The sequence below is a fragment of the Poecilia latipinna genome, unplaced genomic scaffold, assembly GCF_001443285.1.
Source record: "Poecilia latipinna isolate Pla-1442-1.1 unplaced genomic scaffold, P_latipinna-1.0 Scaffold1201, whole genome shotgun sequence".
Classification (NCBI taxonomy): domain Eukaryota; kingdom Metazoa; phylum Chordata; class Actinopteri; order Cyprinodontiformes; family Poeciliidae; genus Poecilia; species Poecilia latipinna.
The window spans coordinates 130,004-143,348 of record NW_015113817.1 but is presented as its reverse complement, the minus strand read 5'-3'; the positions used below and the strand labels follow the sequence as shown (position 1 = coordinate 143,348).

At 45.1% G+C, this 13,345-nt stretch overlaps 1 protein-coding gene across 1 annotated transcript; it reads left to right on the top strand.

Annotated features, from left to right (window-relative positions):
* The first annotated feature begins 237 nt into the window (after window positions 1–237).
* On the top strand, window positions 238–4,111 carry LOC106960599 (zinc finger protein 501-like). Its single transcript, XM_015053760.1, has 2 exons — window positions 238–3,023; window positions 4,023–4,111. Exon 1 carries the CDS (start codon window positions 238–240, stop codon window positions 1,750–1,752), a length of 1,515 nt encoding a protein of 504 aa, XP_014909246.1. The 3' UTR covers window positions 1,753–3,023; window positions 4,023–4,111.
* The last annotated feature ends 9,234 nt before the right edge of the window (window positions 4,112–13,345 follow it).

Sequence of the window (13,345 nt, the reverse complement as noted above, 5' to 3'; positions counted from 1 at the left end):
CAGGCTTTCCACTGCATCATGTCTAAGTGTGTTGGTCCTGCTGATCAAAGTCTCATAACTGAAGAGAGAAACTCCATTGTTGACCACAAAATGCCAAATACTACAGAAATAAAGGAGGAACAGGGAGAACCAGACCTACAGCAGGTGACCGAGGCACAAGACGGACCACAAACACAACCAATCAAAAAAGAGCATGTTGAACTGTGGATCTCTCAAGATGAAGAACAATTTTTAGTCATGCAGGAAACCAGGTCCTCTCTGGTAACTCATGAAGGAAGAGTCCACAATGAACCAAAAGTAGAGATAAAGGAGGAACTAGGACCTGCAAATCAAGGAGAACTAGAACCTTTCAGGATTAAAAATGATCCAGAACTGATGAACATAAAAGAGAAAAAAGAGGATTTCTACGGTAATCAGGATGAAGATCAGCTTGTAGTGAAGCAGGAGACTGACAGCATTACAGTGACTTCTACTAATGAACTAAAAGACGGCAGTGAAGCAGAACCGAACAAGAACCAACTCCTCTATGCAAATGGCCTCGAAGCTGAGGACCCACATCAGCAAGGAAACAATCAGAAAGACTCAGAAAGCCGGGATACGAATCTGGAGCCAAAGGCTCGCAAATTAAGAGGCAAACATTGCAGAATGCTTCCATACTTACCTGTGGACATGGAAAGCCACTCATATGAGCAGGCTTATTCTTGTAAGTTTTGTCATAAGTCTTTTAGACACAGCAGTAGCTTGACTCGTCACAGAATAATTCACAGGGGAGAGAAGCCTTATTCTTGTGACATGTGTGACAAATCTTTTAGATACATCGGTAGTTTGACTCGTCACAAAAGAACCCACGTGGGAGAGAAGTTTTATTTCTGTGAGTTGTGTGATAAATCCTTCAGAAAACACGGTAGTTTGATTTGTCACAGAAGAACTCACATGGGAGAGAGGCCTTATTCTTGTGATTTGTGTGGTAAATCTTTTAGACATGGCAGTAGTTTGACTCGTCACAGATTAATTCACAGAGGAGAGAAGCCTTATTCTTGTGACACTTGTAAGAAATCTTTTAGATACAGCGGTAGCTTGACTCGTCACAGAATGATTCACTGGGGAGAGAAGCTTTATTCTTGCGAGTTGTGTGATAAACGTTTCATGACCAGAACTATTCTGAAAGTTCACTATAAAACTCACAAAGGAGATAAAATGTATCACTGTGACTCTTGTGATCAATCTTTCTTGACTGAGGCTGATCTGGTAGATCACTATAGCACTCATACAGGTCAGAAGCCTTATTCTTGTGATACTTGTAATAAATCTTTTAGACACAGCAGTAGTTTGGCTCGCCACAGAAGAACTCACAAATCTTTCATGACTGAGACTATTCTGAAAGATTTCTGTGATCTTTCAGAAACCCTCACAGATGAGAAGGTATATCAGTGTGACACTTGTGATAAACTTTTCAAGACTCAGACTAATCTGAAAGATCACTATGTTGCTCACACGGGTGAGAAACCTTATTCTTGTGACTCTTGTAATAAATCTTTCAGACACTGCAGTAGTTTGGCTCGCCACAGAAGAATTCACGATGAAGACAAGCTTTATTCTTGTGAAATTTGTGATAAATCTTTCATTACTAAGACTATTCTGAAAAATCATTATAAAATTCACATGAGAAAGAAACTTTGTCCTTGTGACATTTGCGATGAATCTTTCATGAGTGAGACGATTTTGATGGATCACTATGGAACTCATAATTGAGACGCCTTACTCTTGTGACGATGGTGATCAGTCTTTTAGACACCGCAGTAGTTTGGCTCTTCATACAAGAACTCATATGGGCGGGGAGCCTAAATGAAGCAATTCCCTACAGATGTTGTTCTAAGGTGTTTTACAGAGCAGACATGTCTGATTTATAAAGTAATCTATTCCCAAACGAGTCGTATCAAATTGATTCCATCATCTGCATTGTTTCCTATTTAGTCTTTGTCATAATCCAGTGCAGTCAAGTTGAGTTTCTGCCATGTTGTAAAACAATTTCTATCAAAGGAAGTCCAGTTGAATTCATTGAGTAGATAAACAGCTGCAGCAGTCCCGCGTACTGAACAAGTGTTTGACCGCAGTTGAAAGTAAATGTTTCTTTTTGAAAATGAGCTCCTGCCATTGCCGCCACCAAATTTTAAATACGCTCTTTTTATACACCAGTAAAAGTTCAAATGTCTGGTGAAATGGTTGAAAGGGCAATGACATAAACACACGGTGTCAGGTGACCTTTTGTTTTTAATCAATGGAGTGATGACAGAATTATGGTAAAGCTATGGAGGCTGTACATCTTGGTGCTGGATCCCAGTTTGTAGACCAGTCCTCCTCTCTTAGCTGTGGAAAACTCCTGAATGGTTGAAATCAAGGTTTTTCAAAGTATAGGACAACTAGTTTCCCTTCAGACAGCAAATAAACAACTATCTCCCTCTCCCTTTAGTTTTTTCATCCTATCTTATTTTACTTTTACTGTTGGATTTTCTTCCTGCTGCTGTGTTTTGTTTTATGTAATTATTTTGCTTATATTGGTAAAGGATCCACTTTTTGCAAAGTCCTCTTTAAAAGGTTTAGTTTTTTTGTATTATATCAATGTATCATTTAAAATGGACTATTAAACCTTTAAAAGACCTGGTATGATGAGTACAATGAGCCAAATGTTCCCTCACCTGGATACGGGTCACCAGCCCCCACTCTGGAGCCAGGCATGGAGGTGGGGCACAATGTGGAAGTGGATGCCCCCCATGGCTCACCACCTGTAGGAGGGGCTAAAGGCACAGGGTGCAACATGTGATGGATGGTGGCTGAAGGATGTGGATTGTCGCCTCTGGTGGAGAAGGAGCCTGAGCTGGTGTGAGGTTGAGAGGTTCCCAGACAGAAATAGTCGGACTCACCTGACGTATGGCGCTTGCTCCTTGGGAGCGGTTGGACACTTTCACTCTGCAGTGGCCCCTGGTGACGAACACTGAGTGGGAATGGACATCCTTGTTGTTATGGTATGCTTGGTCCCTGTACGTTGGGGTTCACCCTGGTGAACAGGAAGGGAGCCTGCCTCTGCCGACAAGTGGGGCGACGGGTTCTGTCTGTTTGTAATTGTACAACAAACATCAATTCAGATTACCCATCTTTTCGGTGTCCTTGAACAGAGTACTGGAGGGCGCCCACACTGTGGACTCCCTAGTTCTGCTGGGGGACTTCAATGCTCGTGGGCAATGACAGTGAGATCTGGAGGGGTATGATTGGGAGGAACCCGAGTGGTTTTCTGTGGTGGGACTTTTGTGCTCATCATGGATTGTCCATGATGAGCACCATGTTAAAGTATGAGGGTGTCCATATGTGCTGTTGGCACCAGGACACCCTAGGCTACAGTTTGATCATTGACTTTGTTGTCTCATCTGATATGCTGCCGCATGTCTTGACACTCAGGTGGAGAGAGAGGCAGAGCTGTCCACTGACCTCCACCTGGTGGTGACTTATTTGTTTTATTTTCCTTCTAACCATGTAAAGAACATTGAATTGTCCTGCTGCTGGAAACGTGCTATATAGCCTGCAAACAAAACTACCTTACCTCTAAAATTAATAAAAATCTTTCTTTAAGATATATTTTAATCCAACAACATATGTATATGTATAAAAAGTATATGTATGAGTATACTCATGTTTAAAAGTTTACATATTTTTCAGTCGGCAGCCATGTTTTAGTTCATGCTTAATTTATTCAGACTCTAAGATCATGTGTGGGGCAGAAGCTAAAACATCTGGAGAGAAAAAAAAAGAAAAGACGACGAGAGGCGGAACCTGAAAGGGCCATACGTGTTTCTGGGGAAAACTTCCGTTTGAGACTTCCGGGGGACAAAGGCGCTAGCAGCGTTAGCTTCCAGGCCTCCTTATCATAGATTAAAAGACGTGTTGTTGTTTTTTTTGTTTGTTTGTTTTCTGTGTCAGTTGAATATTTCTGTGTCATCAAGAACAATAAATCTTCGGTTCATCCTCAGAGAACGACTAACTGCTGCTGGAGCAAAATATCCAACAGTATTTACCAGAGATCGATCATCAGCTCAGACTGCTGGATACTAGCTGGAAACCATCTGGGAACCTCCAGGTATGTTAATGTGGTTCTAAACGAACTAGCACTGAAATACATAACAGATGAGCAGTTGATCTAAACTCTTTAAGTTTAATTTTGTTGTTTTATGATCCAATCTTGTTTTTCTCATCACTTGCTTTCCAATAACTTACTTGTCAAGCTAACGTCACATGTTAGCCAGCAACCTTGTGATTGTGATTGAGGACACCTGAAAGCTACAGCTGCTGTGGAAGAAAGATTTTACTAACCTAATAATTGCCGTGGTCACAAACGGCTGGACTCCCCGTGTGATCTGGTCTGCTACATTTACATGGTGTATGAATATTATCACATTTTAAAGCTGGAGAACCTAAAAGTCTTGAAAATATAAAAAATGAATAATTAACGGTCAGTCTATAGTTTTCAAAGGCTGAGTCACTTTTCCAAAAGAAAGAGTAAGGACTAATTTCTCAACTCAGAAGAAACTTCTTCACAGAAACGTTTTGCCACAAGAATATAAAAAAATGGAAACTGATTTAATAAAACAAAATGAGTCTCAAGCACAAACTCTTACAGTGTTTATTTGTAAATACTGACATAACAGCAGTAACAATATTAGATATTGATATCAGCTTAAAGTTTCATATCATAATTTCTCCTCTATATGTAACTCTTCTTTTTATGTTGTTGGTCACCTAGCACAACAAAAGATGAAAAACTCCTCACAATGTGATTGACTGCAGCCAAGTGGTCCGACAGGCTCCACCAGCGCTCCTCAGAATTCTTTTATTTCTCTTTTTTTTTTAGATGTGATCGTATAGTTTAACAACACTTACAACTGTTAACAAATTTTNTCCTGCCGGCTGGCCCCTCTGCCGGCCTTCTAGGGCCTCCAGCCGGCCCCACGGGCCCGAGGGCCTCCTGCTGCGGTGGCGGGAACGACCGCCGGACCCGGCTCCACGTCTCTGGTTCCTGCGCCGGCGGAAGAGACCGCCGGACCCGCTTCCACGTCTCTGCTTCCTGCGCCGGCAACTCCGGTTCCTGCGCCGGCGACGCCCGCCTCCCCGCCCACCCTGGTGGGTTGTTTTCTTTGTTTCGGACTGTTTTTCTGGACTCTAGCCCTCCTTCCGTCGCCCCTCCACCCACCCTGTTGGGTTGTTTTGTGTTCTTTTTTGGACTTTTCTGTTTGGGCGTCTGGTAGCCGCCCCTTGAGGAGGGGGTACTGTTAGGATCTGTGTAGTTTCTGTCTGTCTAGTCCTGTGAGTCTGTCTCTGCGTCCTCCCCGTTGATTGTTTCCCAGGTGTGTCTCATTCCCTTGATTACCCCGTGTGTATTTAAACCCACCTGTTGTCTGTGTTTGTCGTCGGATCCTTGTCGTTGTCAATGTCTAAGTTTGTTGTCCGTACTCGCCAGTAGAACTGTTAAGTCCTGGTTTGTGCTTGCTCCCGTCTTGTCCGTTTTGTCAGTTGCTACCGGTATTTAGCTGCGTGCTTGTTTTCTGCCGTGCTGCCTGCCTTGGACTGTTTTCGAGCATATTCATCATTAAACACATCTTATTCATCACCATACCTGGGTCTCAGCGTCTCTCCTCACCGCAACCACCACACCCCGTGAGATCAACATTGTTTACTTGGCTAGAATTGGATGATAGTTTGATGGTTGATCCATTGTCAGTTGTCAACCTCAACCATTCTGACTTGTCGTGAAACCTGGTTGAGATCTTACCAGAGCACACACGAAACGATCACAATAGCCTGAGAGATAAGTAATATTGTATTATGATTAATGTTGGTGATTCTTGTATTACTGTAAGTAAAGTTATATGAATTAATGATGATAAAAAGATATGTAATCCTTGTTCTAATGATAAAAGAAATACAGTCAGTACGGAAGAAACAGGAAGTGGGAGTTTTGAGATGCATGAAGGAAACAGGTGCAGAAGGCAAATAGAGAACTTCAGAAAGTTCAGTTCTAAAAAACAAGGAAGTTCATCTGAGGGTGGAGGCCAACCAAGACGCAGCTGTGCAGGCTGCTGACATGTACACGACCAAAAAAGAGGAATTGAAAGAGTTGGGCGGTTGCTGAGAAGAATAAAAAGACACCAGACAGGAGGATCGAGGTTCTTTGTTCTGCAGCGTTCGAGTCGAGCCCACATGGAGAGAATCCACGGAGGGCTGCATGCTGATACCCCGGGACGATGAGACTGCTCGCTGCACAGGAAAGGAACAAGATCCGTTAACAACCCGGGATTCTGATTCGACTGCGGCCCCACGCTCAACCCAAAAGATTACAATGATGCTGCAGTGGACATGGGGAATAGACAATGATCGTATTTGGATAAAGAACTGAGTTTATTGAGGATTCTCACCAGTTCATCTTTGGATCTATTCTAAAAAGATTCTGCCAAGACAAAGACAGGACTCCATCCATGGACATTAAAGTTCTCTGCTGCCAAGATCGTCTCTGCATCTGGGTTCGAGTACTACTGCCTCCCCCAAAGCCTCTATTTAGATAAGAACACAGTGTAGGGTTAGAATTAGGAGTGATTTCTAAAAATTCTTTAAAGTATTATTTTCTTATTTTTTTATTGAAATGCTGTATGTCCTTTTCCCTTGCTAAAGCTTGCTAATAAAAATACTAAAGTCTAATTTGATGCTGTGGACAGTTAAATTAATTGAGTCAACTAAGTTTAATTCTTCTGATTAATGTGAAATCAATGTTAATGGTCCTAGTAAATTAGGGTGGCTTCATACGTTCTTTAGTTCAGATAAATAATGACCCTGGGACTTATTCCTAGTCGCTAAAATTATCTAAGCTGGTAACAAGTGCACGTTAATAAACAGAGAAAGAGCTGCCGTGAACAGACGTGGTTTATGAGTTCGGACACCGGCGGGGCTACTGGACTGAAGCGGGTTATAACGTCTGGATGAAGGTAGTTAGAGCTTAGACGAATCTTTCTCGCTCCCAGCTTAAACAAAAGTTCTCTACATTCTTATTTGCGGTAATACCCAGGAATTAGAGGCTTTTTGAACCCGTGAGATGGAGAGCTGGTCAGTAGTCAGTCCGCTAGAGTTTGGGAGGAGTTAGGGGCGTGGCTGAGTACTGTGCATTAACATTTGTGGCGCCCAAACAGGGACATGACTCTTTAGAAGAGGCGGAGCCCTAGGGAAGTAGGTGGGGGAAGAGCTCCGAACAACCTACTAGTAGCAGCTCTACAGGGGTAGAGTTGTTGGTGACTGAAAGGCCTCAGTCACCACCCTCGCAGTAACTACACAGAGTGTAGGTGAGGAGAGCTCACTGTGGACAGTGACCACGTTCAAGCAGTGCAGCTAGTAGCCAAAATAGCTTGAACCCATCCCTGCTCTAAGGTACCTAGAGAGGCTTTGAGGTCAGGCAACTCGAGGACAAAAGACAACATGGAGAACGAGGAGGACGACGCGCATTCATACGTCAAACAGATGGAAGCAATCCCACAAAGAAGTGATGACCATGGCCCAGGAGGGCAAAGCCAGGAAACAAGCAAAGAACCACCCCTGTCCAAGTCCCTGATCCAGACAGCTATGGTAAGAGTTATTCTGTACGGAGAGGGGTTTGAGACATGGACTCAGCTAAACCAAAAGATGTTTTATAGTTACCACTTTGGCGCCAATCAAGAGAACCACAGAAAACACCTAAATATAACGCTGCAGTTACAAGACCAGAAGAACATGTGGAGGAGGTCGTGCGAGACGTGCATGAGGCCTTAGGACATACAGGCGTATGACCTACACGTGAGGAACTGGTGGAACAAAACCTGTGGATCCCGGTGAGAGAGGTCCAGCGCGTGCTAAGGGGCTGTGAGGTATGTGGTCAATACAACGCAGGCTGCCGAGGGCAGCGTATGTAGGGGTTGACCATCAAGAGCACCGTCCCCTGGGGCTCAATCTGCATGGATGTGGCAGGCCCCATGGGAGTGAATGGGAGAAAAGGTGAGAGATACCTCCTGGTGCTTGTGGATTCTATGTCGGGATTTGTCATCGTGAAGGCGACCAGGAGAGCGAACGGTAGCAGTGTTGTCGGCATGCTGGAGCAGGTGTGCAGCTCCCTGGGAGTTCCGAAGGAGCTGCGGACGGATAATGGGACACAGTTCCGTAACTCGCAAATTTCTGACAGTGGTGTCAGAAATTTGGAATAATGCGAGTTTACTCACCGCCCTACACCCCACAAGCCAACGGGATAGTTGAACGCACCACTGGACTGGTTAAGAACTGGATAGCTAAAAATGCTAACATCAACAGCTGGAGCACCAAGGCGGTGGAGATTGGGCAAGCCCTGAATGACAGACGTCGAATTGGTAGACCCGCCCCTTCAATGGAGCTTAACCAATGACCGTTCACCACGAAGGAAGCAGGGCGGAGCTCCAACGACAAAAAGGAGAAGCTGACGACCAAAGTGCCATTTCGTGTGGGACAGAAAGTGTGGGTGAAAGCTAGAGAACAGCCTGTGAACGCAGCAGTGAAACCAAAGTTTGAAACATCAGATACAGTGAAGCAAATACTGGACAGGAATACAGTATTGCTAGAAAGAAAGGGGATCCAAGGAGTTGAGCAATTGAAGCCAGTTCCTAACTAAAGTAACCAGAAGCCGGTGAAATGGCCAGCGGACCATGCGACATTCCACCCTACATCGAACTGGCCACGGTAAAAGGAGTGGTTGTAATCAGAAGAACACCCTTAGGGTTATGGGCAGGAAGGGCCCTCAGGAAATTGAACAGCGCCAAAAAAGGAATCCTGTCAGAGGAGAGTGAAATATTGGAATGGGACAAAGTCAACTATAACTGCCTGAAGCCAAAACCGCTCCCAATTTGTTGGGAAGGACGAGGACGAGATAAGCCACGACATGTGCCTGGAACTGCGGAGGTTCTTGGGACCCTGCTGGTATCCCCAGTAAAGGTAATGGATATTTTGATCTGTCCGGATTGCTGTGTGGAGGTGCTACCCAGACTCCTCATCGAGACACAGTGGGACTCAGCAGATGGAAAGGCAGGGAACTGTCGTTGCATCTGGGATGGAGAAAATCTCGATTACTGCACTCCCTGTTTAGGCCGAATGAGGGAAGGAAGACGCAGCCCGGTGTGCCAAGCAGAAGGATAGCAAGTGTTGAGATTTTACAGCTCTCTACGGCCCTTCAAAAGGTACGGGACAACTGTGACCAATTATGACAACCCCATCCCGAATCATTGGTCTACTGCTCCATCAGCGCCACCTGAGCCGCAAGAAGGTCCTTCAGGGTCAGATGCCGTGACGTGGACAAGTAAAGAAGGCCCGCGTGATACCCTGTGGAAAGCCGTCCATTCTGCATGGCCATACAACCCGGCCAACCTTCATGCGCCTATTCCCCTGATGAATGCCACCCAACATTCCTTGGTGTTCAGGGATCATCGAGATGCAGGTCGCTTCCCACTGCCTGACGCCTTGCAAGAGCTCTCGGACACGGACAGAATATTGGCCGAAGCGGGAGGTTGGGAGGGCTCGTGGGAATTGACCACGTGGGCCCATCTGATACTCGAGGTGGTGCATGACTGCACCATACCGGCCAATGATTTGCCAGTCATCCCACAGGAGTGTGGAATACGTACTACAGGTCTATATTTCTTCACCACCGAATTGGACGGATGGGGGAGCAAAATAGCAAGGCCCAAAGAAAAGTCGGCCATCTACCTGGTCACGGCGGAGTCAGCTTTCTGTGATGGAATCTTGCAGGTGCCTGGAGGGATGGCTCATAGAGTGGAAACGCCCTCTGACCCAAGCTCCACCCGACGGGTACAAATATCAGTGCGGATGGTTACCATCCCATACAGAGGGATCTACTCCGTTGGAGCATCCATCACCCCAATACCTGGTGACCGCGTCTTTGCTACAGTGTCGTGTGCAGAACCAGTGGAGGAGAAAGCCAAGGCAAACCCGTGGCAGGCGTTCACGGCAACATTAGGATGGAGAAAGAAAAACAAAAACTGATGGATCTACCGGAGAGAAGAAACCTAGTTGTTAAGTCCAAGAGTCAACAGAAACACCAAGTGCAAAAGGTAAAGAGCTGTTTTGTAAAAATGCTGTTTAAAGTGGGTCCAGAAGTTTGGTCTGGATATTCTGTGAAAGGCCCTTTCCTCAAGCTCCCAAACAGCTCTATTTTGCTGGATAAACCTAGAGAGGACTTTACAGTGTCGTTCCCTTTGTCTGAGGCCTACTACTTCAAACATTTGACCTATCTTCGTCCCACGGACTACCAAATTGTGAAAGTGGTGCAACAATCGGAAGAACCATTGCCCCGTGCACGAGCCGCACGAGAATATGAGTGTGTGGAACCCCCAATTTGGAATGGTAAAGTGGCTTCAGACCCAGCAAGGGCAGCAATAACTTCACCTGCCTGTCCAAGACAGCTCCCGTGGATTTTTAATACAGTCTACCTGAGGATAAGAGGAAAGGAGCTAAGGATTAGGTGGGGCCCTCACTACCTGGAGCCACTGCAAGGAATCTACTGTGAAATCTCACTAAACGACATTGTGATTTGGACTACTTCCCCAGGTATGGCTAAAACAGTGGTGAAAATGGAAGAAAACCCAGATTACTATCTCTTCAACAACACACGTCTCCCGTTGAGATTGGAAATGGACAGAATCTTCCCTAATCACCACATCAGAGGATCTTCACTCCATCAACATGGGGGTACCGAACCAGGCTCACCTTAAGTGGACAATCATTATACACCTACATCAGCCTGCCGAACCCTGTAGGGAATGGAGGCCTGGACTGGCGAAATCTAGGCCTAATGGGCGGAACCATCCAAGGCCCGTTGCCTAAGCCGCTATGTTGGAGGGTGCTCCTCTGGAAGTGGGTGTGGAGGGGGCTGGAACCTGATTTGCCCTTCCCCTCTCCAGTATATACCGCACTTCAGAAAGGACGAGCCATCAGACAAGTAGAAGGAAGCTTTACAAGCCGACATTGCAGAAAGATTTTAAGGAAGATCTGCAGTGCACCCAGTGAACCGGACCCAAGGGAAGCTTTGCTCCAATAACCAAAAAATAAGGTAATGGAATTGATACGCATACGATGCCTGAATGCTGCACTGGATCCAGAACATGCCGAGGACAATGATGAAGAATCTGACTCTGAAGACGACGACTTGGACTTCTCGGAATGAACCCAGTTACGAAAAGCGAAAAGGATAACGGACAAAGCCCTTTGTGCAAAAACCTTGCTACTGTTACTTACTTTGCTGTTTGCTACTGTAACTCTTCTTATTGTGTTGTTGGTCACCTAGCACAACAAAAGATGAAAAACTCCTCACAATGTGATTGACTGCAGCCAAGTGGTCCGACAGGCTGAAAAATAAAAGACACAGTTAGCGCCGTGACTGAGTGGTCAGCCACGAACACCAACTGGCGCAGCTCCCACTCATAGGGTCACATTTTTCCAGCCCAACCACAAGAAAACTTTACAAATTATATTTATAGATGTTAAATATTCTTACAGTACCTTGTTAATTGTTGAACTTGCAAAATATGACCCTAAGTAAAAAAAGAAGTGAAGAGCTGCCTCTCTCGCACCTACCTCCACCAGCGCTCCTCAGAATTCTGGTGGAGGAAGCCGCGAGAGTGCCTGACGGACCCGTTGCATGCAGTCACTCATCACACCACTAGGTGGCTCCAAACAAAATCAAAAATACATACAACCATCACTATAATCATTTCGATCAAAACTCACACAGACACACGAGCTCTTCTCTCTGTTACACCCACCCCTGCTGAATTTTGACCAAAATGATTAAAGTGTATAATTATCACCATAATGGAAAATAAATGAATAAATAAATCACATGAATTGGCTGTCATGAATATACAAGGTCCAACTGAAGTAGTATCCTTTACAAAGGATGAAGTGGCAAGAAAATGGCGCCTTATTTCCTTGCCAGCTCCTGGAAGCAGGATGCAGCCTACATCCCACATAATCCATGCCCAAAACTAAAAGAGGTCAGTCCCTAACCCTGGAACTGTACCAACAATGGTAATATGCACTACAAAAACAAAACAAAACTCAGGACAAGGAAAAGTCAGATTAAAAAATAATCTATTACTATAAATGTCTTTGCTGGAACATTTGAAACACTGAGTTAGAAACCCTGTCAAAAAGCTGACTAGCATCATCATTAGCAGCCATGTTGGTCATCACCTGGATCAGTCTATTGACAGGCTTGACTATTCTACCAACACGGGTTCTAACTGTGTAAGTAGTGTCAGGCTCAGTGTCAGTAACAGACTGAGCAACTAGTGAAGTGTGTGGACAAACACTCTGTGTGTCAACTGACGCATCTGAGGAATTATTGTCACAGTCCATCTCACTAGGGACCAATGGAGATCCCCCGTCTGCCTGTGCTGCAGAGACAACGTCTCCAACAAAGTCATTCACAGGGGTAACATCATGGGGCTTATCAGATAGGGAGCTGACCCATTCTTGAAAATGATTTTTGAATCATTTTCTTGAATGTCTGATCCCAGAGCATCTGAAATAGTGTTAATGTCAGAGCTTTCAGGTGTGACGGCAGCAGAGTCGACAGGCTCACCAGATGTATCAACAGGCAAGAAGTTCACTAGCATCAAGAGGTTACGATGCACAACTCGAACTTGACCGGTGGTGGGGTGTTTTATTTGGTATGTGTGAGTTGTAGGGTTCATGCCCACAATGGTGTATACTGTAGATTCCCAGCGGTCAGCAGTTTTGCGTTTGCCTCTTTCACGCTTGTTTGATACTAAAAGACGGTCTCCGACCCCAATAGATTTCCCTTTAGTATGGCGATTGTAGAGACCAGCCTGTCGATCTTGTTCCTTGTTAGCATGATTTTGAGCTATGGCCATTGCTTCTTGAAGATCTTTAGTCAGGGACAGTACATACTTGTCATATCCACCAATTTCAGGATCTTGGAGGATGTTCTTGAAAAGCACATCAACAGGGAGGCGTGGCACTCTCCCAAACATCAGATAAAAAGGGGCATAGCCTGTGGACTGTGCAGTTGTACATGAAGGTCAATGTCTGAAGTTGTTTTGGCCAATTCTGTTTTGCATCTGGTGCAAGTGCTCTTATCATGTTTCCCAGGGTTCTGTTGAAACGTTCCACGCTGCCATTACCCATTGGATGGTAGGGGGTCGTATGGGATTTTCTCACACCAGCAACTTTCAACAGTTCGCTTATGAGCTGACTTTCAAAGGATGGACCTTGGTCA

Excerpts from the sequence above, each read along its gene's own strand:
- LOC106960599 (XM_015053760.1), top strand. The coding sequence starts at position 238 with ATGCAGGAAACCAGGTCCTCTCTGGTAACTCATGAAGGAAGAGTCCAC.